Source organism: Pongo abelii, chromosome 12 (assembly GCF_028885655.2).
Source record: "Pongo abelii isolate AG06213 chromosome 12, NHGRI_mPonAbe1-v2.0_pri, whole genome shotgun sequence".
Lineage (NCBI taxonomy): Eukaryota > Metazoa > Chordata > Mammalia > Primates > Hominidae > Pongo > Pongo abelii.
In genome coordinates, this window is record NC_071997.2 from 121,060,701 (window position 1) to 121,087,255 (window position 26,555).

Genomic DNA, 26,555 nt, shown 5'->3' on the forward strand with positions numbered 1-26,555 from the left:
ACCATGCTGGAAGTTTACTTCTCACTCACACAAAGTCCATTTTAGTACTTGGCAGGCTACCTTCCACAGAGTGACTCAGGGAACCAGGTTCCTTCCTTAGAGATCTTTGCTTCTAGTTGATGGACAGAGACAGAGAAGGTGACAAAGGTGCACCTGCTTTTTAACTACCTTGGCCCAGAAGTGATTCAGGTCACTGCTGCTCGTGTTCCCATTGGCAAGATGGAGTGACATGACCCCACCTAATATGGGGGTGGGGGCTGGAAAATACAGCCCCTGCTAGGCAGCTGCTTTTCAGCCACTACTCTACAATATGCAAGGAAAGCAGAACTCTTCAGAGGACAAGCAGCTATCTCTCCCAGATCTCCTGAGGTTCAGGGTCTCCAAACTCTCTGTCCCTGCCCCCGACATACACAGGAAGCCCCACCCCAGTGAACATTTCCACCAGGATATAATACATCAGGAATTCAGCAACTGAACGTGTCACTCCTTTGTATTATTACTCTATTGTTACATTAGTGACAAAGAACAGAAGGCAGAAGAGAAACATAATTTGCTTAGTCCTGTGTCCCACTGTCTCACCAGCTCACACTCTTGTGTGTCCAATCAGTCTCAGTTTCCTGGTGTCCTGGCCAATCTTGCCATTCAGCCAGGATATGGTGTCTTTGGCAGGAACCTCAGTTACATATATGCTCCATTCCGCACCACAGCATAATTGGGTCCTTGAAGATATCTCTGAATTGAAAGAGCAAGCTCTGCCTGGTGAGAGGAGCAGGGTCTGGTTCGCGTTTGTTCCTGGTCAAAACAGGAAGTGCCTACCCCATTTTTCACAGTGTTAGCTTTTTTACAAAGCAAATGCTCTGTGGTGCACACAATGATTCAACCCTGAGGAATACACGGAGGCTGCTCCAAGTCATTTTCATGGCTCTGTGGCCTCTCATCATCATCAGCTCAGCCAGGGATGTTGGTGCCTCTCTTTGAGTGTTGTCCTGCGGTCTGGCTCGTGCAGCAGGCATACAACGTGGCTGTCGCTCTGATGCTTCCCCACTTCACCTCACTAGAAACAATGAAACAGAGCCTGATGACTCTCTGATCATTCTGGATTTGGAGACTTTAATCCTAGTTCTGCCTTTTACTAGTTGGAGGACCTTAGACAAAAGTCTCTGAATTTCAATTTTCCCCTCAATAAAATGAAGTTAATGACTGTAAACAGTGATTTGGAAATAGAAATGATAATAAACTAAACAATTGTGTCTTACCTGGCAGTTTCCAAAGCACAGAGAGCTTTGTATGGGTCTGCTTGAAGGAGACCACAGGGAAGGTGAGGCTGAAGCTGGGCCTTGAGAGGTACATGGGGCTTCCACTGGGGAGAGGAGGGTGACCAATGAGCTAAAGAATGTGCAAGCTGGGCCAGGCGTGGTGGCTCACCCCAGTAATCCCAGCACTTTGGGAGGCTGAGACGGGTGGATCATGAGGTCAGGAGTTCGAGACCAGCCTGGCTAATATGGTGAAACCCCATCTCTACTAAAAATACAAAAATTAGCTGGGCACGGCAGCTCACATGTGTAGTCCCAGCTATTCGGGAGGCTGAGACAGGAGAATCACTTGAACCCGGGAGGCGGAGGTTGCAGTGAGCCAAGATCATGCCACTGCATTACAGCCTGGGTGACGGCACAGAGCAACACTCCATCTCAATAAAAAAAAAAAAAAAAAGAATGTGCAAGCTATCAGCCAGATCAGATGTTCAAACGTGCATTACTGTAAAGGCCATCTACTGTTGTGCCAGTTGAGAGAAGTCCCTAGAGGATTTGCTTCAATGAGCATAAGAACAAGCACATCAACCAGTTATGAGTGCCCTCAAAAAACCATGTGTTATCCACAAGCATAGTGAGATACTACCTACTACCAGGCACACACAGGACATCTCAATTTTAATGTTTGCCCTTTTTAAAGCTCACATTTTCATATATTGTACGTGGACACCCTAGACTACCCCCTGGGTCTGAAATTCACCTTTATACATCAGCCAATGGTTTCACACTGTGGCGAAACGATGCAGACTGCCAGGTGCTGCTGCTGCTGTGGAAAGAAAAAGCCAGGCCTCCTCTGAGCCAAAGTCAAGTCAAGGTCAAAGTCTTCCTCCTCCCGTGGATGTCAAGGGCATCTCCGGAATCCCCAAGGGGTAGTGCTTTCTGAGCAGCCTGGTGTCTCAGGGGTGGAGAGGTGGGTGCATAAGGCCACCCCTGCCCCCATCCCACTCATCTGGAGGTGTCATGCTAATATCCCTTCCCTCATCTTTTCTCCAGGCACTTCATGAATCAGGTCAGACCTTATGCTTTTGAGACTGCTTAACTACCTCACACCCTGACCCTGTTCCTGCAACAGAAGGTGCCTGTGGGAATGAGAGGTACCCAGACCAGTGTCCCTGATCCCCAAAGAAAGCTGCTTCCCATCCCAGGGCCCCCAAAAATCCATCCAAACGTTATCACCTACGCATCCACCAGCTTGCTCCCAAAGCAAGCAAAACCATTATGAGAAGTTGTAAAATTGCTTTGGCTCTCTAAAAATAGGATTACCCACCCATTCCTTTAGACACCCAGCCTCTCCATGTGATTTGGAGGGCGGCAGAGCACATGCAGGTCTGGAAGTGGCTTCCTGCAGGTATCTTCACCTGCTCCTCTCTCCTCCCCATGGAAGGAGCAGCTCTACTCCCCCATGAGACCGCTGAGCCTTTGCCCAAGGATGGATCGGAGTGCAGAACCGCTCCATTTACATCCCTAAGTGTGCCAAGGATTTGAGTAAGCGAAATGATCATGTAACCTCCAAACCAAGGCTTTACAGCACTTCAAAAAGAGAAAATCAGGACAATGAAGTCTGGCTGAACTTTAAAGTCCCCAAATCCAAGTCAGTGCCACATTTGTCCTGTGAGGCAATGGATCAAGGAGATCCCATCCTTGGTGTAAAAGTTCACAACAGTTCACTGACAGTCAATGTAGATGTCAGTATGGAATAAGAACTTTTTCACTACCGCATTTTGCAGAAGTCAGTGTTATAATGATGATTTTAATGGTGGTCCACTGTGCTCAAGTCAGAAGAATCAAGCTGACAAATGAAACAAAAAGCACAGATACATCTATTATAAGCCCAAATCCAACATCATTTCACTAGCTTCAATACATCAGCACTTTCCACCATGTACCATTAATATTAATTTGAACTCTATTAGCACTGTAGTTTTGTTTTGGTTTTTGTTTTTGAGACACAGTCTCACTCTGTTGCCCAGGAGGGAGTGCAGTGGCGCAATCTTGGCTCACTGCAACCTCTGCCTCCCGGGTTCAAGCAATTCTCCTGCCTCAGCCTCCCAAGTAGCTGGGATTACAGGCACGTGGCACCACGCCTGGCTAATTTTTGTATTTTGGGTAGAGACAAGGTTTCACCATGTTGGCCAGGCTGGTCTCAAACTCCTGATCTCAAGGGATCCACCCACCTCGGCCTCCCAAAGTGCTGAGAGTTCATGCTGGGCATGAACCACCGTGTCCAGCTGATTAGCACTACAGTTTTATCTGTACTTAAAAGCATTTTGGTTTTATAATGCTATAAGATAATGTTTGTACATATTTAAATAAAGTTATATAAAAAATTTAGTTTGACACTAACATTTTAAATATGCCTACATTATTTAAATTTGAGGAAAAATATTGTATAATATTTGTCCACTTAACATATACTCGCTAATCCTAAGAAATTCATCTATTCGGATACCATAAGCGGATTTGTGTGGAAGGTCCGAAGGAAAAACATTTTACTGTACAAGAAATTATCCTTATGGTCATCCTCTGTGTACTGCACGAAGGAAAAACACAAACTTTTGTCCAGAATGAAGTCTCTTTCAATAAACTAGAGGTTAACCGCCTCACTCAACCAACAAGCACTGTTTATTTTTTAGGATCTCCCTGAAATATGAATCAATAAGACAAAGAACAAAACCAAACTTGGTGGGTGGGGGGAGCGGGAAATATGGAGTTCCCAAATGAATGTGTTACTTGAAAATATAAACCATTTCTTCTTAGCTTGGCTCTGTCAACCATCTCGGAAAAGGATGTTTTTACAATCAGAGCAGAAATATGACTGGCGGCTCCTACATTTACATTTCTTTGTTGCAAAATGAATGTAACTTGTTCAGATTCCAACAGGGAGAAAGCAGCAGAAGTGGTGGTTACTTTCCAAAGTGAAACTTAAAACCACAATCTCCGGTGCACAAAAGGCAGAATGAGTCACAGGAAGAGGCCACTTGCTTGCAAAACTCATTAAAAGCAATGCAGGGCTGAATGGACTTCCTGCACCAACGAAAAGATCGCTGGCATCAGGACAGGCACCTCCAGGCTCCAACAATTTGGGGGAGGAAGGGAGCCATTAGCAATCTGGGCACAGCCCAGGCCTGCTCCTTCACAGGCACACCCCTTCCAAACTCCGCCACACACACACACACACACACACACACTCACACACACACACTCACACTGCACGGCCTGGAATCCCCTCCCAGCCTGGGCTGGCCCACATCCCTGGGAAGGTGTCTCAGGCTGGAAGCCGTGGTGCAAAGGATCACAATGACACCTTGTGACTCAAGCAAGCACCTGTACTGGGTTTCCAAGCTCCTTTTCAGGAGTGGCCGGGGGAAGACAATCTTTCCAGCGGCTTCCCTCCTGGGGCAGATCTTTGTGAGCTCTGGGCAGTGAGCATTGCTCTGGCCAGGCCAAATTGAAGTCAGATGTGAGCTGAGCAATACTGAAGAGGCTACCCGGGAGCAGGATGCAGGGCCTCCACTGCATCATCTAAACCCTGCTTCTCCAACTTGTACGTGAGGCAGAATCCCCTGAAGGACTTCTTAAAACAGATAACCCGGCCCCAGGCCCACGGTGAGATTCAGCACGTCTAGGGTAAGGGCCCAAGCATTTGCATTTCTAACAAGTTACCTAGTGCTGGAACTGCAGACTAGGCTTTGAGAACTGCAGATCTAAATGGTTTTTAGACCTGAACAAACACAGCCATACAGCGCCCTTTCCAGCCAGTTAGTGTTGTTGACCTTGGGCTGTGCCAACTGCAGGCACGTTGGTACCAAAACAGTCCCCTTGAGGAACTCCCCCCTCTGCCCACAAGTCGGATCCACAGCCTGGCTGGTCTCCAAGGCCAGCACTAACCGGGAAGAGGCCTTTGTCAAAGCGGGGACTTTTTTTTTTAAAGGCTGTGCTGCCAAACCAAAAGCGATTGTGCCCCCCGGTGGCCAGTTGGGCCTGTTGACTTCCAGGGTCAGCTTCTGTCTGTTCATGTTCTGGTTTCCCTCAGGTACCAAGCTCCCTGCCTGGCTTGCAATAGAAGTGACACTGATCACCACCTTTGATACAGCAGGAGTTTCAAAAAGGGGTTGGAAGCAGAAAGGCAGAAAACCTACTGACATTTTCACCACTTTCTCTTAGTATAAGGCAGAGATGGGGCACAGCACTGCCCCCAACTAGGTCTGAAGACAAAATATAAAATACAAAGGGGAGTGGTCAGAAATTAGCCAGGTGTGGTGGCATGTGCCTGTGGTCCTAGCTACTTGAAGGCTGAGCCGGGGGATCACCTGAGCCCAGGAGTTCAACGTTACAGTGAGCTATGATTGCACCACTGCACTCCAGTCTGGGCAACAGAGCAAGACCCTGTCTCCCCCAAAAAATAATAATAAAATAGTCTTTAAGTAATAAAGAGCAGAGGCAGACGAATGTGAGTGGAGATGGACAAACCTCTCCTGGAGCAGTGGATTAGGCCACACCAAGTTTCTATTCTAGGAGCCAGTTTTTTGTTTTGTTTTTGAGACCGTTTCACTCTTGTTGCCCAGGCTGGAGTGCAGTGGTGTGATCTCAGCTCACTGCAACCTCCACCTCCCGGGTTCAAGTGATTCTCCTGCCTCAGCCTCCTGAGTAGCTGGGATCACAGGCACATGCCACCACGCCCAGCTAATTTTTATATTTTTTTTTAGTAGAGACGGGGTTTCACCATGTTTGACCAGGCTGGTCTCAAACTCCTGGGCCTCAGATGATCCGCCTGCCTTGGCCTTCCAAAGTGCTGAGATTACAGGCGTGAGCCACCACGCCCAGCCTTTAGGAGCCAGTTTTTTAATTTTTTAAGAAGGGGCCGACTTAACTTTCCTCCAGGACAGTTCCCCTGTTCTAGGGCTGTAGTAGGGCCACGTGCATTCCCTTTTCCTGGAAAGAGCACTCTGGGGTCCGATGCTGATGGTCAATGGCCCCATCGTCAACCTTCCTCGGCTTCCGATGCAAGAGTGCTGATGTATCAGTGTTTGAGAACCAAGCTGTAAAGCCTTTTAAACATTCAGGCGATCACAGCTGAGACGCTGGGGAAATCCAAGCCCCCGAGCTCGTTTCCCCTGAACACATGAGAGCTGCCTCCAGAGCTCCGCCAGCACGTGGGAATCCACAGGCCAAAGACAATAGTCTAGACAAATTTTTATTTTATAGATAAAAGAGCCCGCGCACTGAAGTCTGAGTTGGAACAAATCCGTGATGGTGTTCAACAAAATTAGAAGGTTTTGTTTTTTAAGATACAAAAGCATTAATTCTACAGGCACCTAGAGATGAACTGTTTGGATTTGGGCTTCATTAGGAATTCGGCCTAGTATCTTGGCCAGCTATGTTGCATTTTAGGGGGCTAATACTTTTCCATTTATTCCAAAAACGCTTAGGCTGATGCAGGTAAACCAATAGGAAGCCTCCAGCCATGCTGACATGTAAAATCAATAGGAATTATGACAGTTTTCAGCTTATATGACTGCACTAGTCAAGGATTTTGATTCATTCAAAATGAAAAATGAATCTGAGGTTTACCACAGAGAAGAGTCGAAAAAATGAGGACAGCAGATGTGAGGCTGGGGAACCCCCATGTGCTAAACACCGATTCTAGGCCAGGCCCTGGGAGGCACTTCATGAAATTCACTTGATTGAAACCTCCCTACTCCTGAATCATCCCACCAGGGCAGGGAGGGATCCCGGGTACAGCCTTCTCCTCTCTTTCTTCACCCCTCCCATCCTTCCCAAGTGCATAGAGAAGGTTGGTCTTTTACCCATTTAAATTTAAAACATCAGGAAAAACATTTATTCCAAATAGTGAACAATTCATAGCCTGAAGATTTTTTTTAGAATATGCTTGATAACACACCCCAGAAAAAGCAACAACTTAGTAACTTACCAAAAACTATTTAAAATTCACACACCTGATTTTCAGAGAAGTCTTTCATCGGTCTCATTTATTGCAATATTTTCTAGCTTTGCATCCAGTACAACACAATAAAGTATTACAGTGATTTTTATCATTGCACCAGCATATACAAATACAGATCAAATGTAAATAAAATGTGCTTACAGTGGTGATCCAAACATAAAATTGCAAAGGGAATTCTCTTTGAAAGTGTAATTATTTTTCTCCAATGTACCAGGTATATATTTTTCTCTATGCCAAGTATACATATTTTTCTTCATCACATGTGACAAACATTTGATGACTTGTCACTAAGTGGGATTCTTTTCCATAGGGCAACTTTGAAACGTGTGGTCCAAATACAGCATTCCAGCACATGACCTCAACATCACTGGGTTATAGTCATGTACACAAAGATAAACCAACTCATATATGCGTGAGTGCAGCCCATATACAAATCTCACTTTCAGAAGCCAGAAGGCGGATGTTAATATGCCAGCCTTGCCAGGGCTCACATTAACTTGACACAGATCTGAGAGTGTGACTTTCTGGAAAGCATGCTCTGTTTCAGGGTGCAGTGATGTGGAAGTTTAAGGTACATCAAAATTCGGGGTCCAAAATTGCATCCTCTGAAAACTCCACCTGCAGAGTGTGCTACTGCAGAGGGCTGCCCGGATGCGAACTGCATGAGGGATACACCTCCCCATTCTCGCAGCCAAAGTTCCTCCCGGGTGCAAAGGAGAAACTGTGTGAACTTTTGCAGGCCCATGAGCTTATACTTAGTTCAGAGCAGCTAAAATTCACTCAAAAATACCCTCATTGCATAAAGAATGAATATAGCCTCTTTAGGTTACTAGTGAACAAGCGCAGAGGAGTTAGTTAAGGCAGGACTATTTTTTCTTCTTTTTTGACATAGAGCCTCACTCTGTCACCCAGGCTGGAGTGCAGTAGTGCAAGCTCGGCTCACTGCAACCTCAGGCAGGACTATTTTTAATTATTTTTAATACCTCCAAAAGGGAATCTGCACATGCACATCCGTGTTTCTAGAGAAATCTGCAATCGATGGCAGATCTATGTTTGCCTTTGTGTGTCCACATAAACCATCTGGCAAAGGCATCCGATGCTAACAGGGCCCACCAACTACAACGGAGGCAACAACTCTGTGGATTTTCTTTCACAGAAAGAGTAAAATTTCATTCAACTGTTCCATTTTTTGCCTCCTGTGATTCTAACAATGAAATTTAAATAGGAAAATGTTTCAATCGTTGGAGTAAAACACTCTTTAAAAAAATAATGCTTCAAAAAATAAAGCAAAATCTTTTACCAAAATAATTCTTTCACTTTTCAAATTGTTCTGTCCACAAGCCAGTGTAATAAGTGAAAGAATCACATTCTGTCAGCTTAAAGAATGCCACTCAAATTATTACTTTTTCACTTGCCCTTAATTTGAGTGGAAAAAACTAAGGAAAATAAATGACTCATAAATTCCAAAAGAAGGTCAGTCTATGAGAATGAGAGAGTAAGGCCCTTTGGATAGTCTAACACATATATCTTTTTAATATATTAATGACAGTGGTATAGAAAGAATATGACTAAAATGCCTAGCACAGTAACCTAATCAGAGTAAAACAATAAATAATATCTAAAAGAATATAGTTTAACTTCTTGAAACTATTTTCTTAAAACCAACCAGTTTCTTCGGAGAGCTCCCAGTAGAAGTCAATATCATTATCATTTGGCATAAGTGCGCCCAAGACCACATGGTCAGCACCACCTTGCTGGATGGAAGGAAGCGGGCAGTGTCAAACTCACTCAAAATACTGCCTTAGTAATATTTACTATCATTTTAATCTAAGGCGTTGCAAAGTTACCATGAGCTAGATAAAGCGCATCCTCAATAAAATGTCTGCCATAGATACATTAAGGCATAAATATTCCAGCCTTGAGCCACAAAAACTGGGGGGAGATATGCCAATTAAATAGACTATCTTTAACCAAAGGAATTAAAGAAAAACTTATCACCTAAAAATGAGACTAGTCAGCAAATACTGTAAGGGGCCCATCCAAAAGGCCAAGTCTGAGGCCAGGCCTGGACCCGGTGACGTCTGGATTTCTAGCAGAGACCTCAGATCCAGGTCACATGAGCCTTCACAGCCCTCCCCACTGTGTTCAGAAGGTGGTGGCACTAACATTGCTATAATGGAAATGTGCCCCCTACTTTGCCAAAAACCGTGCACATCTGGCATTCCTTGATTGACCCTGTCCTAGGAGGGGACAGCCCTCAGACAGCCACCTTCTGCCTAGGTTTCACAGCCCCAGACTGCACATGAACCAACAGCTACTTGCTGGAGCAGGCCGGAAAGGCAGCGTCGTAACTGGCATTAAGCCACAACTGAGGAATGCTTTTCACGGTACAAATGCGACCAACTCCTCACCTAGAAAGTGCTCCCTTCCTATCTTGCTTAGAAATGTCAGCCCCGGGGTGGGGCAGGGGAGAAATGCTTCTCAATTCTCTCTGCTGTCAGGCCAATCATGACGCGCCAGGCTCCCAGGTGGAGCTGTGCACTCCAGGGAGACCTATCCTTTAATGGGTGACAACCAGGCTCTGCACTGCTGGCAAGAGACTGCTTGGGACATTTTACGCTGAGGCAGAATGAATGTCCTGGTTTTCAAAAGGTGGCAGTGGCTCTCTCCAAAAGGTGAAGTTACTGAAGGTATCCGAACAGGGAAAGTCTGAAGAATGGCTTCTTTTCAGCAACGGGAAAACGTGGTCGACTACTTCACAGAGTCTCACATACCTGGAAGGAAAGGGACATTGTCACTGCCACTGAGTGACACCAGCTATGCACCCAGGGCTGCACGAAGAAGTCAAGAGAGATCTACAACCTCAAGGAGCGGACCGCCTACTTATCGACATGACTGAAGTCATTCTAGAATAATTTGTTATCGATTAATTGAAAATGAGAGATAAAAATGAAGAGTATGCAAACGAGGCATCAGAGAAGGCTCTGGGGAAGAGGTGGGTGGGACCTGACTTCACTTGAAGGACAGGTAAAGGGGATACAGCCAAGCAAAAGACGGCAGGAGGAAGTCAGCATGGCCATGGGATAGCGACTGCTGCAAGGGTCACATATGGGACATCGGGGGAAGAATCACAGACAAGGCACATCTTTGGAGCACCAGACAGAGATTGCTTCATTGCATAGTGAAAAGGACCTGGGTCAGTCCTGGGGTTAAAGAGACATTAATTTGATGTTCAGCTCTGCCATTTACTAGCTGCGTGATCATGGGCAAATGGCATAACCTCTGTAAGCCAATTTCCTCCACTGTAAAGGGAGGAAAATAAAAACTATGCCACAGTTTTAAGGATAATTAAATAAAATAAGATATGCAACATTAAAATAATGTATACTGGGTGCTCAAATGTATCTAAACGACAAATTATCAACACATCTTAGAGAAAAAAGTCCTGGTAGGCATGACGGTCAAGAGACCTGGGCTCTCCTGCTTGCTGTAACCTTGGACAATTGTCTTGCCCTCTCGGAGCTCTTCGTCTTTATAGTCTGTGGAGCTGAATTAGAGCAGGGCTTCCCAATGCTTCCTAAAACGTTCTCTTGCTCTCTTTTATTTGCATGCCCAAAAATATGTTCCATGTTAGTTTCTGTGGCTTATACTATGAAAAGAAAGTTGCTATATTGAATATGCATGTTCAGACCTCCAGGCACCTCCAAACTGGGATTCTGGCACACCCAGCCCTCTGCCAGCCATCCCCAGATTCCTCCTTGACAGTCACTGATCCGTGTCTAGTTCCAAATTGCTAAGAACCTAAAGGAACTTTCAAAATCCAGACTCCAGAAGTGTGCATGTTCTGAGGTATAAAATAATACATTAAATGAGGCTGAGTGTGTATATTTCATAAAGGGCCTCCAAAGGACTTCTGAGAAACAGTGTGTTTGCATAAAATGGCAAAGTGATGTCTCCTAATACAAAACCAAGAGTTATGTCTTTCCTTGGGATTCAAACAAACAGATTTTTAAAATACCTCCCGGCTTTAAGGCTTATTTGTCTGAGGTTTGTGGCTGCGGCAGCAGGGCCCCTCTCTGCAGGCTTGACTACAAGGTTGCGGTGGGCACTGGAACCAAACCCACTCTCACACTCCCTGAGCGGCCAGGCCGAGTTCCATCTGTGCACCTCCCCCAGACCGACCTCCACACACAGTGCTCCTCCTGAGCAGGCAGTAAGCACAGACACTCACAAACAAAAGGGAGAAAGAACTGAGCTGCTCCCGCTGTGTGGCCCCAGTCTCTGAAGACATTTCAGATGACTGTCCCAGTTCTGAATGACAAGCATCTACTTGGCTCAGAAATAGCTATACCAAGTTCAGTGCCAGAGAAATGTGAGCTTCCTGGGGGAGGAGATTTACTCTCACAGGAACAACCCCGCCTCCAGTCCAGGTGTAAAACGTCAACATCCCCTGGCAATGAGTAGAGTCTGCAGAGCTCCACCCTAGGCCAAGCCATGGGTGAGGAGTGCATTTTAACCCTAGACCCTCAGTCAATGCAATGACTGCAGAGGCCACCTAGCCAAACCCTCTCAGATGCTGGAGTCCCTCTTTCCGTGCACCTCATGGCAAGACCTGCCACTTTCCCATTCCTGGACAGTGTCTCATTGGTTGAAAGTTCTTTTTGATCCTGATATGGTTTGGCTGTGTCCCCACCCAAATCTCATCTTGAATTCCCACGTGTTGTGGGAGGGACTCAGTGGAAGTTAACTGAATCATGGAGGCAGGTCTTTCCCATGCTGTTCCCATAATAGTGAATAAGTCGCATGAGATCTGATGGTTTTATAAGGGGAAGTTTCCCTGCACAAGCTCTCTTTCTGCCTGCTGCCATCCATGTAAGACATGACTTGATCCTCCTTACCTCCTTTGACCATGATCGTGAGGCTCCCCTTTTTTTTTTTTTTTTTTCTTTTAGACAGAGTCTCACTCTGTCACCCAGGCTGGAGGGCAGTGGCGTGATCTTGGCTCACTGCAACCTCCGCCTCCCGGGTTCAAGTGATTCTTCTGCCTTAGCCTTCCAAGTAGCTCGGATTACAGGGGCAAGCTGCCATGCCTGGCTTTTTTTTTTTTTTTTTTTTTTTTTTGCATTTCTAGTAGAGACGGGGTTTCACCATGTTGGTCAGGCTGGTCTTGAACTCCTGACCTCAGGTGATCCACCTGCCTCGGCCTCCCAAAGTGCTGGGATTACAGGCATGAGCCATCGCGCCCGGCCTAAATCCTTTTTCCTATATAAATTACCCAGCCTTGGATCCATGTCTTTATTAACAGCATGAAAACAGACTATAACACAGATCCTAAATAGAAACCCACTAGGTCCTCTCCAGCCTGGGGAATGAGAGGGGAGCGGGAACGAGACATTGTCACAGTCAGCCACTTAGAACAGTGGAGGGGGCAGAAACCGCAAGGAAGGGTTAAGAAAGGAATCAAGTTCCTGCTGTTTTTCTGCCAATCAGGAAGCAGCCTGGCACTGCCTCGCCTTCTGCAGGAGGGAACAGGGCCTTGGCTCCATCCTCTCCTCTCTCTGCACAAACCTTGAGGACTGCTTGGGTACTGGCATGACTGCAGGGTGAGAGGAGTCTTGTGGGGCAGCCCCAGGACTCCTGTTAGCCTAGAACTGCCCTATTGACAATCAATTAGAATCCAACTAGTATAAGGACCATCTTGAAAGTAAAAATCTGCCCTAGAGGGAACTTATCTCTCTATCTAAAACCACAGGAGCTACATGGAGAAAACCAATCCATAGGAATCTCCTAGAACCAAACTTCTCCAGTCTAACTCTTCCAGATAAAGAGGAACCCCTCAGGCTCTCTGGGGCCACTAAGGCCAGAGGCTCTTTTGTTTTTTGAGACAGAGTCTAGCTCTGTCACCCAGGCTGGAGTGCAATGGCACGATCTGGGCTCACAGCAACCTTGCCTCCCGAGTTCAAGCGATTCTCCTGCCTCAGCCTCCGGAGTAGCTGGGATTATAGGCATGCGCCACCACACCCGGCTAATTTTTCTATTTTTAGGAGAGACGGGGTTTCTCCATGTTGGTCAGGCTGGTCTCGAACTCCCGACCTCAGGTGATCCGCCCGCCTCAGCCTCCCAAAGTGCTGGGATTACAGGCATGAGCCACCGTGCCTGGCCTGCCAGAGGCTCTTTTCCAGGTCTGCACAGACCAGACCAGAAGAGGTGTAGTCTCTGAAATAGACAAGGCAGGAAGACAAGGGTCGGCCTGGGCTGATGTCACCCAGTGGGCCAACTTCCCAACAACATGGAATGAGGAAATGCTCTCCATCCTAATAAGTTAGGAACCCGAGGGGGACAGGATAAAGTCAAGAGTGATTCTGAGCACATGACGATGCCTCATTAGAAAGAGTAATCCCATTTAGACCACCGAATCAGGAAAACTGGGCTTTGACCAAAAATATGAAGGGAATTCTTAACAATTACACAGCAATGTCTCTGGTAAGAAACATTTGGTATGTGAAGAGATATACAGTTCCTCATCTTTAAATATAGCTTCACATATTTCAGTTTGGTTATATTTCTCATTCACATTCTAGGCTTTCAAACCTAACTTGGCAAATCTAAACTACTAGTTTTCAATTTCATTCAATTCCATTCTGTAGCAGACTCTAACCACGAGTTTAAATTTTAGACCCAGAAGGGATCTGATTTAATTCCAGTTGTCTAAAAATTATATTTTGGACAAAATACAAGGAGTTAAAATACATTTTTTCATTGTAAGAATTAGAGATTAACATATAGGCAGCAAAGGGGAAAAGGTACACCGCAAACTGGGAAGCACCGTTTTAAGATAATAGTACTGATATCATAATCACATAAAACGTGTACAATACTCACGAAGAGATGTTGGTCTTTGCATGTTCCTGTACCAGCTCTCCTTTAGGGTTGACGGTAAATATTCTATTCAAAGACACTCCTACTTGCTTGTATGAATACACATCCTATATTTGATAAAGGTGATTTAAAGTGTTCATTAGAAAAAAAAGAGTTCATTGTAAAAACAAGTCCCTGGTATTTCTGATTTGATGAAATATCAAATTTTCATTAACCAGAGCTCTACCTCAAAGGGGTGCAGTGAAAGAATATCCTTTGATGGGAAACTATTCAATTAGTTTTGCTCTCTGGGCCTCAATTCCCTCATCTGTTCAAGGACTGAGTTAAAGAAAAGACAACCTATCACGTCCCCACAATTCTAACATTCCTTCAGGTTATTCTTTGACCCATATTCCTACTTCATGAAAATCTCTCATAACTTTCAAAAGTAGGACTTTCTGATGGAGCAGTTAGTACCCAACTACATTCTCTAGAATACTTAGCTTTCCAGTAAATGTGGGCAATATGTGCAAAATCTCAAAGCGCTTCTTTCATGATATGAGACAACACTAGACACTTAAAACGTGATTCTCAGTAAACCATCGCAAGGACAAAAAACCAAACACTGCATGTTCTCACTCATAGGTGGGAATTGAACAATGAGAACACATGGACACAGGAAGGGGATCATCACATTCTGGGGACTGTTGTGGGGTGGGGGGAGTGGGGAGGGATAGCATTAGGAGATATACCTAATGCTAAATGACGAGTTACTGGGTGCAGCACACCAACATGGCACATGTATACATATGTAACTAACCTGCACATTGTGCACATGTACCCTAAAACTTAAAGTATAATAATAATAAAATAAATAAATAAATAAATAAATAAATAAATAAGAAAAAACAGAACAAACAAAAAAAAAGTGAGATGCTGAATTCGCCATCATGGTTAGGACTGATTTTGCGGTTCCCTTCTGGTAGAAAGAACCTAATCCGATTAAATGTTCTTGCTTTACTGCTTTAATGAGTAATTTGAAATTTGGAGTTTTAAGTTCCACATCTCAAGCTTTGACCCATCTGCCAACCTTCAAAGAACCCTGGAGGCCATAAGATGATTTGTAATCCCCTTGCCTTCAGATGTGAGCAAGTGGCTCTTCACCAGGCTACTGCTTCTAGGATAAGAATCTGACTCTACATATGGTTCTCGGATAGGGCTTTCAGATGACAGCAACCAGAAAAGGCAGTCATTTCAAGGGTTCTTCTATACCCAATCTACTACTTACAGCCGGTCGGTTTCCAAAAGCAGCATAAAAGGGTTCTGTGTTGGGGAAAAACAGGTTTTTGATGTCTGTCAAACACTGGACTTTAAACTTTTCTGGCTTCTTTTCAATCACTTCTCTGTTAAACAAATAAATAACAGATTAACATGAGAGGCTAAGCTTCCTTTAGCATCAAACTGTTTTTAGCTGACAAAGCTGCCACAACACTAAGAAAACTCAAATCTTCAAAAGTTTAGTGTGTGTCAGGCAGCTGAGACATCCCAGAAAAGCAGGAGATAGAAAGTAAACCCGTAATTTCAAGTCTTTCTACAAAGAAAACACCAAGGATGAGCCATTTCACCAAGAGTTATCCTGGTCATCCAGGGAACAAAGAATGACAGAGCATAAAAACAAAAAGGAACATCTCCAAATTAATTCAATGAGGCTAGCATAACCTTAAAAACAAAACCTAACGAAGAAAAGTATGGGCAAAGTGTGAACCAATCTAATTTGTGAATGTAAGTGCAAAAATTCTAAAATATATATATACGTGTGTGTATGTGTGTGTGTGTATGCAAATTGTAGCAATGTATAAAAGCTGGGTTTATTCCAGGAATGAAATAGCAATTTAATACTTAAAATCAATATAATATAACACATTATCAGGTTAAAAGAGAAAACATGATCATCTCAATAGATACAAAAAGGGTATTTGATACCAGTTACCTCCCAACTTAAAATTCATTTTTAAAAATATTTAAATTTAAAAAGAGGATTTGATACAATTTAACATCTAATCCAGATGAGAACTCCAACCAGGAATAGAAGGGAATACTAAAAAAACCTACAGTGAACATCTTATTAACAGTGAAATAAGGGTGGTCTGTATCATCATGGCAATTCACTGCTGTACTGCCTGTCCTATCAAATGCAATAACGTAAGAAAAATAAATAAAAGTTATACATATTAGAAAGAATTAGGGGAAAAAATTGTCATCACAAAAAGCAAATATGCACATTAAAAAGATGAACCTACACATGAATTACCAGAATTAAAAAGACTATAATAAGGTTAACAAGTCAATGTACCAAAAAAAGTACAAAAATTAATCGCATCATTTTCATGCATCAGAAACAAACAGAAAAGGTAATTGTGTAAATGGTATTTTAAATCAAATTTTAAAATATAAAATGTCTAGAAATAAATCTAACAGAAGATGTGCCAGACCTTTACAGCTAAAATTATAAAACTTTACTGAAATATATTAGGAAAGACCTAAACAAATGAAGAACAGACTAGACTCTTGAATTGGAAGATCTAATATAATTTTAAGATATTAATTCTTCCTAAATTGCTCTACAGATTCGCTGCAATTTCAATCAAACTCATAACAGAATCTTGGGTGTTTTGATGAAATTTGAGTCTAGAAGCTACGAAAACAAGCAGAAAGCCAGGCCTAGCACTTCCGATGCTGGGAAGGTGAGGAGCTTCTGCAGCTGTGGGAGCTGGGACACTATGGCCTTGGCCAATTCGTCCAGGCCTTTGCCAGTGGAACAAAACAGAAAGCCCCAAAACAGAACCACACATTCACAGATACTTGCTCTATGACCACAATGGCATCTTGGAGCAGCAAGGACAGGGCAGTGTTTTTTTTTTGGTGTTTTTTTTTTTTTTTTTGAGATGGAGACTCACTCGTCACCAAGGCTGGAGTGCAGTGGCGCAATCTCAGCTCACTGCAAGCTCTGCCTCCCGGGTTCACGCCATTCTCCTGCCTCAGCCTCCCGAGTAGCTGGGACTACAGGCGCCTGCCACCACGCCCAGCTAACTTTTTGTATTTTTAGTAGAGACGGGGTTTCACCGTGTTAGCCAGGATGGTCTCCATCTCCTGACCTCGTGATCCACCTGCCTTGGCCTCCCAAAGTGCTGGGATTACAGGCGTGAGCCACTGCGCCCAGCCAGGGCAGTCTTTTTAGCACGTGGTGTGGGGACAAATGAATATCCATATAGGAAAAAAAAACTAAATTGCACCCCTACTTCATTCTACCTAAATAAATCCATTCTTAGTGGACTATAGACCTAAGTGTGAAAGCAACACCTTCAGATAAAATCCAGGAGGACTGTCTCCATGCCCACAGGTCAAAGAAGACTTTGGTGATACACAAAAAGCACAACTACAGAGGAAACAATACATTCAATGACATAAAACTAAGCTTATTTTCATTAAAAGCTATGAACTGGGAAAAGATACTCACAGCACTCCTGACAAAGGCTAAGTGATCGCCACCCTGTGCTGAGGGCTTGTTTTTGCCGACTGCACCACATGCATATCCACCCACTACATTCCCCTCCTTCATCCTAATTCAAAACCTAGTGGTAAAATCAGAACTGCACCCAGTTAAAGAGCTGTGCTAAGGAAGCTCATTTGTGTGCCCGTCAATGATAGACTGGATAAAGAAAATGTGGCACATATATACCACGGAATACTATGCAGCCGTAAAAAAGAATGAGCTCATGTCCTTTGCAGGGACATGGATGAAGCTGGAAGCCATCATTCTCAGCAAACTAACAGAGGAACAGAAAACCAAACACTGCATGTTCTCATTCATAAGTGGGAGTTGAACAATGAGAACACATGGACACAGGGACGGGGACATCACACACCAGGGCCTGTCAGGGGGTTGGGGGGGAAGGGGAGGGAGAGCATTAGGACAAATACCTAATGCATGCGGGACTTAAAACCTGGATGATGGGCTGATAGGTGCAGCAAACCACTATGGCACATGTATACCTATGTAACAAACCTGCATGTTCTGCACATGGATCCCAGAACTTAAAGTAAAATTAAAAAAACAAAAAGGAAGGTCATTTGTGTTAGGGCAGACTTCGCTAGCAATTCTAGAGAACTCCACAGGACAGTTAGCACATGGAATGGCTTTGGCTTGATGGCAGCCCTAGGAAGGACCAGGCTGGTGGCCATTTGCCACTGGAGCACCCTGGCCTTCCATGAGGATGTATCAACTATGAGATTTAGGGTTTTAAAAATAATTCCTCCCAGGGAAAAAGCAATATACCTTGGACAATGATATTTAAATAAGGAAATGAAAAGGATCACTTTAAATGTATAGTTAGTGTTAGGATGTCAGAGTAACGATGTCGACTTTTTGCTTGGCCTAACAAAGCCTTACTACTTAACACAGGCTGATGAATGGCTTGTTGCAAATTGTCAGCATAGCTTAGGGACACAATTTCATTAAAATATCAGGATTTCTATTGAGATCAATGCTGTTATGATAGCTCTGAGGACTTGAAATACACTAGGTTGTGCCTGACTTTTCTCCCCTAGAATGTGCATGTCTCAATTTGAGATCTTTTACTAGAGGAAAAAAGCTACTGCTTACACAAAACAACGCCGTGATGGAAAAGGTACCTACAGAGCTAAAGGAAAATACACAAGAATCAATACAGCATTTGGGGCCCACCTAGATTCTTCCACTGTTTGCATGATTAGCAGCAGCAAACAGTTCATCTGGTCTTCAAATTCAGGCAGAATCACGCCAATGACATTCATAAAGACCAAGTCTATGATATTTACAACCAGCCTTCAGCAGGGACCGATGTCCTATGGTTGACCACAATAGCTTTTGCTTTGATAGGTGTCTAGTAAATTGCCCTGGGCCTCCAACTACAGGGACGTCCAGTGTTTTCTTCCTCCAACTCCAAGGGGCCAGAGTTAGTCTGGCTTAGCTAACTTGATATGGCCCCATAGGTGAAGGGAGGAAGGTAATGAGAAATTGGCTAGTGGTCTGTTAGAGGACCCATAAAATGAACAGTGTTTCCAGAAATCTAAGACAGAAAATGACAAGTATGATGGGTGTCAAAGGCCAGGTGAATGATGGTCATTCGTAGACAGGCCACTTAAGGATCCCTAAGGAGATGAGATAGAGGCTCATTGTCCAAGGGACATTAAGATTCAGCCGGGCCACTCAAGAAGAGATGGAGCAGGAGAGTGACCCAAAAAGACGGAACAGCATGTGCAAAGGCTCCAAGCAGAGACAACTGTCTGGGAGACACAGACTGAGAGGTAGAGACAAAAGAAATGCGCCTGGAGAGGAGGGGAGGTGCAGGCCATAAGGAGCCACCAAGCGCCAAGCTCCTGAGTCTGGACCTGGCCTGAAAGCCATGAGGAGCCAATGCAGGTGTAGACCTGTGTTTGGAATGATTTTTCTGGTGCCTGCTATGGAACACGGATATTGGCTGCAGAAGACCAGTGAGGAGGCTATTCTTACAAAAATTGCAGTTAGGAAGAGACAGGGTCTGAACAGGCCCACAGATGTAGGTGTAGGGAGAAGGCCTGGTACCTGTGCAGGGCAGAGAAGAGGCTGCTGGGACTCAGCAGCAGGGGTCCCTGGGGCAGCACCGTGCCCCTCTCGTTGACCCAGTGCAGGTAGCCCCGCGTCATGTCTGCCATCCCGATGGCACGGGCAGAACAGTAGAGAAATTTATATCCGTTCCTGAAAGACAGAAAACATTCACATTTTATGGCATCAGAAAATGGAATCTTTTTGCACATTCACAAATCCTGATCCACATCCGTCCTGTGGAGAATGGCACTGTTTCAAGTTCCCCCACATACAAAAGTCCACATTCTACAAAATCTTGCTTGCAATTGAGAAATAGGCTTAAATACATTTCACTGTAATTCACTAAGCGCTTTTGCATTCCCCACTTTGTTTAATCCTCAGGAGAACATGGCTGGATGAGTATTTTCCCCTGGTTTTACTGCTATGGAAACTGAGGTTCAGATGGATGAAACTGGCTCACCTGCCTGCGCTTGAGCCCTTCGTACTCCCCCTGGTCCCAGCTCTTGGCTAGAGCCCCTGCGACAAGACCACAGCCGCCTGCCAATTCACACACTTTGCTCCAGCATTTGCTTCATTCGCCCCTACACACACCCCATCAAATTCCTCCTCTCTTTTGGGTAATTCACATCAGCACATAAATATTCTGCAATCTCTCATTTCATCCTAAAAACAAGCCAAGCCAAAACAACGACACACACATACACACACGCACATACACACACACACACATACACATACACACATACACACACATACACGCCAAAACGTCCTTAGTCTCTCTCTGGCTAAGATACCATTTCTCTCTTCCCTTTTGTAGCAAAATTCTTCCAAAAAGCTGAGTATAAGCATTGAGTCCACTTCTTCACTTTCCTTCCTCTCCTCACACTCCCAGCAGACTCTCGTTCTCTTGTTCCCTTCCTTGCTGTCCCTGCACAGGTCACCTTGATGCCCATCTTGCCAAACCCAGGTATCAACTCTCAATTCCTGTAGGAATGGACTCCCCAGTAGCATCTGCCTCGGGGGCTCATTCCTTCTCCCAGAGCACCTGAGTCACTCAGCTCCCAGGACTCCACAGTGTCCGGGTATTCTCCTCCTCAGCAGCCACCCCTTCCCAGACACGGCAGCTTGCCTGCTCCCATCAGCTCTGCCAGCCTCAAAACGCAGCCTCAAAACCCAGGGTCTCAGGCCTCATTTCTCCACACCCCCCACACTCCCCAGAGGACCTGGGGACCTCACCCACTTCCACAGCTCTAAATGCCATATCTAGACTGAAGAAACTCAACTAGTCTATCCACGGCTCTAAATGCCATATCTAGACTGAAGAAACTCAACTAGTCTATCCACGGCTCTAAATGCCATATCTAGACTGAAGAAACTCAACTAGTCTATCCACGGCTCTAAATGCCATATCTAGACTGAAGAAACTCAACTAGTCTATCCACGGCTCTAAATGCCATATCTAGACTGAAGAAACTTAACTAGTCTATGAACGCAACTTTATTGCGTTAGCAGGTCCATTTCACTTTTTTTTTGTTTGCTTGTTTTCGAGACAGAGTCTTGCTTTGTCCCCCAGGATGGAGTGCAGTGGCGTGATCCTGGCTCACTGCAACCTCCGCCTCCCAGGCTCAAGCAATTCTCCTGCCTCAGCCTCCTGAGTAGCTGGGATTACAGGCATGCACCACCACGCCCGGCTAATTTTTGTATTTTTTATAGAGACAGAGTTTCACCATGTTGGCCAGGCTGGTCCTGACTCCTGACCTCAGGTGATCCACCCGCCTTGGCCTCCCAAAATGCTGGGATTACAGGCGTGAGCCACCACGCCCAGCCCCATTTCACTTTTTTTAACCATCAAAAATTCAGTGTCTAGAATGAAATGTGCTCTAAGTATAAAATATATACCAAGTTTCAAAGTCTATTATAAAAAAAAGAAGGTATGCGCCGCCCCATCTGGGAAGTGAGGAGCGCCTCTGCCCGGCCGCTGTGCAACCTTCCAAGTGTAAAGTGACAGCCTTGTGTGTGACCTTTTCTATCTTCCCCAAATTTGCATTTTCGACATTAAAGTTTACTTTCTAATTAAAAAAAAAGGTATGATATATTTCATTAATCATTTTCATATTGATTACATGTCTAAGTGATATCATTTTGAATATGTTGGATTCAGTAAAATATATTATTCAAAAATGTTTAAACACTATCTATACACTGATATCTCCCAAATGCATGGACCCCGTCCAGACCCCTCTCCCAAGCTGCAGGCTACTATGAACTCCACAGTACACCCACTGCGCAGTACATGCTCACCGTGGACCCCGCAGTACTCATCGTACTCCAAAATGGGTACCTCCAAAACCACACACACCACAGCGGCTCCTCCCCAACTCACCCCGAGACTCCTCAGGGGCCGGTGCTGCAAGTGGCACTCTCCTAACCCAGGTGTGACATCAAACCCTCAGGGACCCCGTTGGTGTCTACCTGCCCCCAGCCCCCACGCCACACAATCAGCAGGTCCCCTCTGCTCCACCCTCGGCACCCACCCAAACCGCCCCTCAGCACCACCCAGTGCTCCCACCACGTCCACACCGCATGGCCTCCTGGCCTCCGTTGCCGTGACAATCTTGAATGACCTCGCTGCTGCTATCCCAACTCCACATGGTGCTCTAAGAAAATGTAAAGCGTAGCCCACTCACACTCAGAACCCTCCTGAGGCTGCACCTCTCACAGACATCGTCCAAACCCTTCACTGGGGCCCGTAAGACCAACAAGACCTGGCCCCCACCTTTCTCTCCAACCCCAACCCCATCTGCGATGACTGTCCAACTCCTCACTCCTGGCAAACCACGCAGGTGTTCCCATCCTTCCTCCAACTTGCCACGCTCATCTGCGCTGGCACTTGCCCATGCCGTTCCTCCTGGCTGGAGCATCTTTCCCCCAATCTGCAGGGACTGCTCACACCCTCACCTCATCTAGGTCTCTGCTGGATCTCACCTCTCCAGAGAGCCCTTCCTTTGACCTCCCCCACGCGATGAAACACGCACCCCCTCACTCCTCACCCAGGCACTGGCCCTTGCTCTGCCTTCCCTCTCCTCCTAGCACTGATCACTAATATGACGTTATAGTCCTTCATTCGACTGTATCTCTCATTCATCCATAAACTCCAGGAGGACAGGGACTTTGTCCCATTCTTTGCTACAACCCCAGTGCCAAAAACAGTGCTTGGCATGTAGCAGACACTTAGTGAATATTTGCTGAATGAGTGAATAAACTACCCGCTTCCTAACCAACATATTGTTCTACCATGAATATTTTATAATGGCCAACGGACTTGTTTCGAAAATTGCTCAATAACATGTTCTTTAAAACTAAGAAATGAGAAAGTTTTAAGACAAAAAGAATCTAGAAATATCAGCTTGTCTGGAATACAGGGATGCATCTGAAAATCAAACAAAATTAAAAATTTCTCTTTTTTTCTTTTTTTTGAGACAGAGTCTCGCTGTGTCACCAGGCTGGAGTGCAGTGGCACGATCTCAGCTCACTGCTACCTCCGCCTCCCGGGTTCAAGTGATTCTCCTGCCTCAGCCTCCTGAGTGGCTGGGACTACAGGCATGCACTACCACGCCTGGCTAATTTTTGTATTTTTAGTAGAGACGGGGTTTCATCATGTCGGCCAGGATGGTCTCGATCTCTTGACCTCATGATCCGCCTGCCTTGGCCTCCCAAAGTGCTGGGATTACAGGCCTGAGCCTCTGCACCCAGCCAATCTTTTTAATTTCTAAATATCTTTGTATTTTAGCCATTTAATTAATACAATCTTTAAAAAGAAATCACTATTTCCATGTATAGCTCTTCACATCAAAGTCCTAAAAGCTGCCACCTGCAGAGATCTAAGATGCTAATCTCACTCAGAACTGGATTGTCAAATATATTTCACAGTTGGGCCATGCCACTGAGTTACTGTCAGCATGCCAGCCTTCTTGCCTGACTAGCTGGAAAGCCAGCTCGAGAGTGACCTAATGGGAAAATGTTTGCTGGTGGAAGAGCCTTCCCTCCTGCCTTCAACAAAAGCTGTCTGCAGTGCCAACAAGTGCCCCACCAAATGCTCAGGCAGCACCAAGTCTCCATGGTGCCTCTCACAGGGAAGACCCCTCACTCAGAAGGGCAACCGGTGGCAGGACATGCCACACAGGCCAGCCCAGCCCAAGTCCCTGCTCAACCGGTAGGCTCCTTCCACAGTCCCTTCAATGCACACTCACTCACTGAGCACTCCTGTGCCAGGCTGCACACAGGGCTTGGGGTACCCACAGGGCATGGCACAGCCCTGCCCCACAGGAGCAGAGAGTGCTTGGGGAAAACCAACAATACCCAGGACAGGTGGGACCCAGGAATAGGAGGTGCCAGTGGATAAAGGTGCGATACACACACACACACATCACCCCTGTTCCTCTAGCATTCTCAGCAACTGGAACAGGGCTCTGGAGAAACACCAGAATGGGGAAAAAGAAAAAAAAAGGGATCCATCATGCCCAGGCTTGGTACAAGTTTTCTCCTCTGCCCTAATCTCTGCATCCCTCTTAAGACACTGACTCGGGGAGATTTAAATAGTTTGGAAAGATTACCTTTGGGAGCATTTTGCAAGCTTCTAGACTGCAGTTTCTCAACACTGACATCTGAGATGGAAGGAGTGTCTGTTGGGGAGTGAGGCCCCCACGATGCCGCCTCATCGGATATGCAGCACCATCCCGGGTCCACCCACTAAGGGTCAAGAGCATGCCCCAGTTACGTCCATCAAAAGCATCTCCGGACACTGCCATATGTCCGTCAGTTGAGAGCCACTGCTGCAGAGAAAAAGGACTCTGTGGCCCCATCTGCCATCCTAAGGGGAGAGAGGGTCACCAGCCACCTTGAGAAACGAAGGCTCAGCACCACTCAGGCTTGGTGAGTTGCCTCCCAGGCGCTCTGCAACCTGGCGCCTGCCTACTTTCCTGCTTCATCTTTTACCCACCCCACTGTCTGCACCAGAGCCTCCCTTTCAGTGAGCCCATCCGGCACCTGTTCATCTCCCAGCCTCCCCTCTCACTCCTACCTCCACCTGTGGTGAGCTTTCCTCTCCTTTGAAACCCTGCTCCTCCATGGAGACTCAGCTGAGTGCTACCTTCTCACAGGGGCCTCCTCTGACACCTCTGGTCAATCAAAATTAACTTCTTGACGGATGTCCAACAAAAACCAACATCTTTCACACTCGACCTGCCCCTCACTGCCTTATTACAGGGAGCCCTAAGTGTCTCCTCCCACAAGACCACAAGCTTCTTGAAGGGAGAAACTGCTCAGCACCCCCGACGGCACCTAGGACAGCTCCTGGTGCAACCAGAGTCTAGCTGATCCCTCTGAGTTTTGGCTGAGGTTTGGCTTGGAAAAACAAAACACACCCTTGTGCAATCCACACAACCAGGAGCAGAGCATTCCCGGGTTAGCAGTGACCTCAGGGGTCATCTAGCCTAATCTCATTTTACAGAAGAGGAAACCAAAGCTCAGAGTGGGGAAGGTACTCGGTCCCAGGGCCCAGGGTAAGCTAATGGCTGCCGCTTCTGGCATCCTGGCCCCTGACTCCTGATCAGACCTTCCATTTACCGCATCTTCCTATCCCTTACTGGCAGAGGGCAATGACTGCAATAAACAAAGAAGTGCTGACATGAAAGAAATAACTGCTGCGGGCAGGAGAGGAAAAAAGATCTAGGCCGGGAGCAGTGGCTCACGCCTGTAATCCCCACACTTTGGGAGGCTGAGGTGGGTGGATCACCTGAGGTGGGTGGATCACCTGAGGTCAGGAGTTCGAAACCAGCCTAGCCAACAGGGTGAAACCCCATCTCTACTAAAAATACAAAATTAGCCGGGCGTGGTGGCACATGCCTGTAATCCCAGCTACTTGGGAGGCTGAGGCAGGGGAATCGCTTGAACCTGGGAGGCGGAGGTTGCAGTGAGCCAAGATCATGGTATTGCACTCCAGCCTGGACAACAAGAGCGAAACTCCGTCTCCAAAAAAAAAAAAACGACCGTAACAAGTCTGCTACAGATGCCTCTCATTTTCAGTCCACTGGCTTGGGACACCGCACACCTAGGCCCCAGCGGAGCTAACGAACCTGGAAAACACGGTAAGTGTTCTTTTTGCTAAGTCACGAAGACACTGGCTTCTGGTTACATGAATATAAAAGCATGTATGAAATAAGGTCAAAAATTCAAACAATTATTGCCCAAATTTAGGCCTCAAAGGACCCATTAGCTGAATGATCTAGATCCTTCAGGCAACAGTCCTTTTTGACTTTCCTTCTAGTTTTGAATGCACCTGAATCTGAAAGGGGTTCCTGTCTCTTTCATTTGCATTTGTTCTGTTTCATCAATACTCAAGCCAGCTTTATGCCCTCTCTATGAACAAGGTGATAATTAGCCTTATGGATCATTCCTCACGGGCTGACTAGATCCAAACAAGTCATTAAATTCAGCAGAAAACAAAATTGTCCTTATTCGCTGTTGTTTCAGGCAAGTGGCTAACTGCAAGACTGGCTTTTTCTCTCTCTCTCTTTTTTTTTTTTTTTTGAGACGGTGTCTCACTCTGTCATCCAGGCTGGAGTGCAATGGTGCGATCTCGGCTCACTGCAACCTCTGCCTCTAGGGTTCAAGCAATTCTGCCTCAGCCTCCCGAGCAGCTGGGATTACAGGCAACCACCACCACCCCCGGCTACTTTTTGTATTTTTAGTAGAGATGGGGTTTCAGCATGTTGGCCAGGCTGGTCTCAAACTCCTG

General features: G+C 45.7%; 1 protein-coding gene across 25 annotated transcripts in view; it reads right to left on the reverse strand.

The window, feature by feature from the left end:
* Positions 1-472: 472 nt before the first annotated feature.
* LPIN1 (lipin 1) overlaps positions 473-26,555 on the reverse strand; it is a 158,874-nt gene continuing 132,791 nt past the window's right edge. For 17 of the 25 annotated variants that reach the window (XM_054548373.1, XM_054548371.1, XM_054548372.1 and 14 more), the window contains 4 exons: positions 19,757-19,909; positions 15,422-15,536; positions 14,158-14,261; positions 7,272-10,049 (listed from right to left, as the gene is read on the reverse strand). In XM_054548373.1, coding sequence (XP_054404348.1) covers positions 9,890-10,049; positions 14,158-14,261; positions 15,422-15,536; positions 19,757-19,909 — 532 coding nt within the window. In that variant the 3' untranslated portion in view covers positions 7,272-9,889. Of the gene's footprint in view, positions 1,055-1,256; positions 1,361-2,010; positions 2,077-7,271; positions 10,050-14,157; positions 14,262-15,421; positions 15,537-19,756; positions 19,910-26,555 lie in introns of those variants that run through there. The other 8 variants (XR_010136364.1, XR_010136362.1, XR_010136358.1 and 5 more) reach the window with 5 other exon arrangements.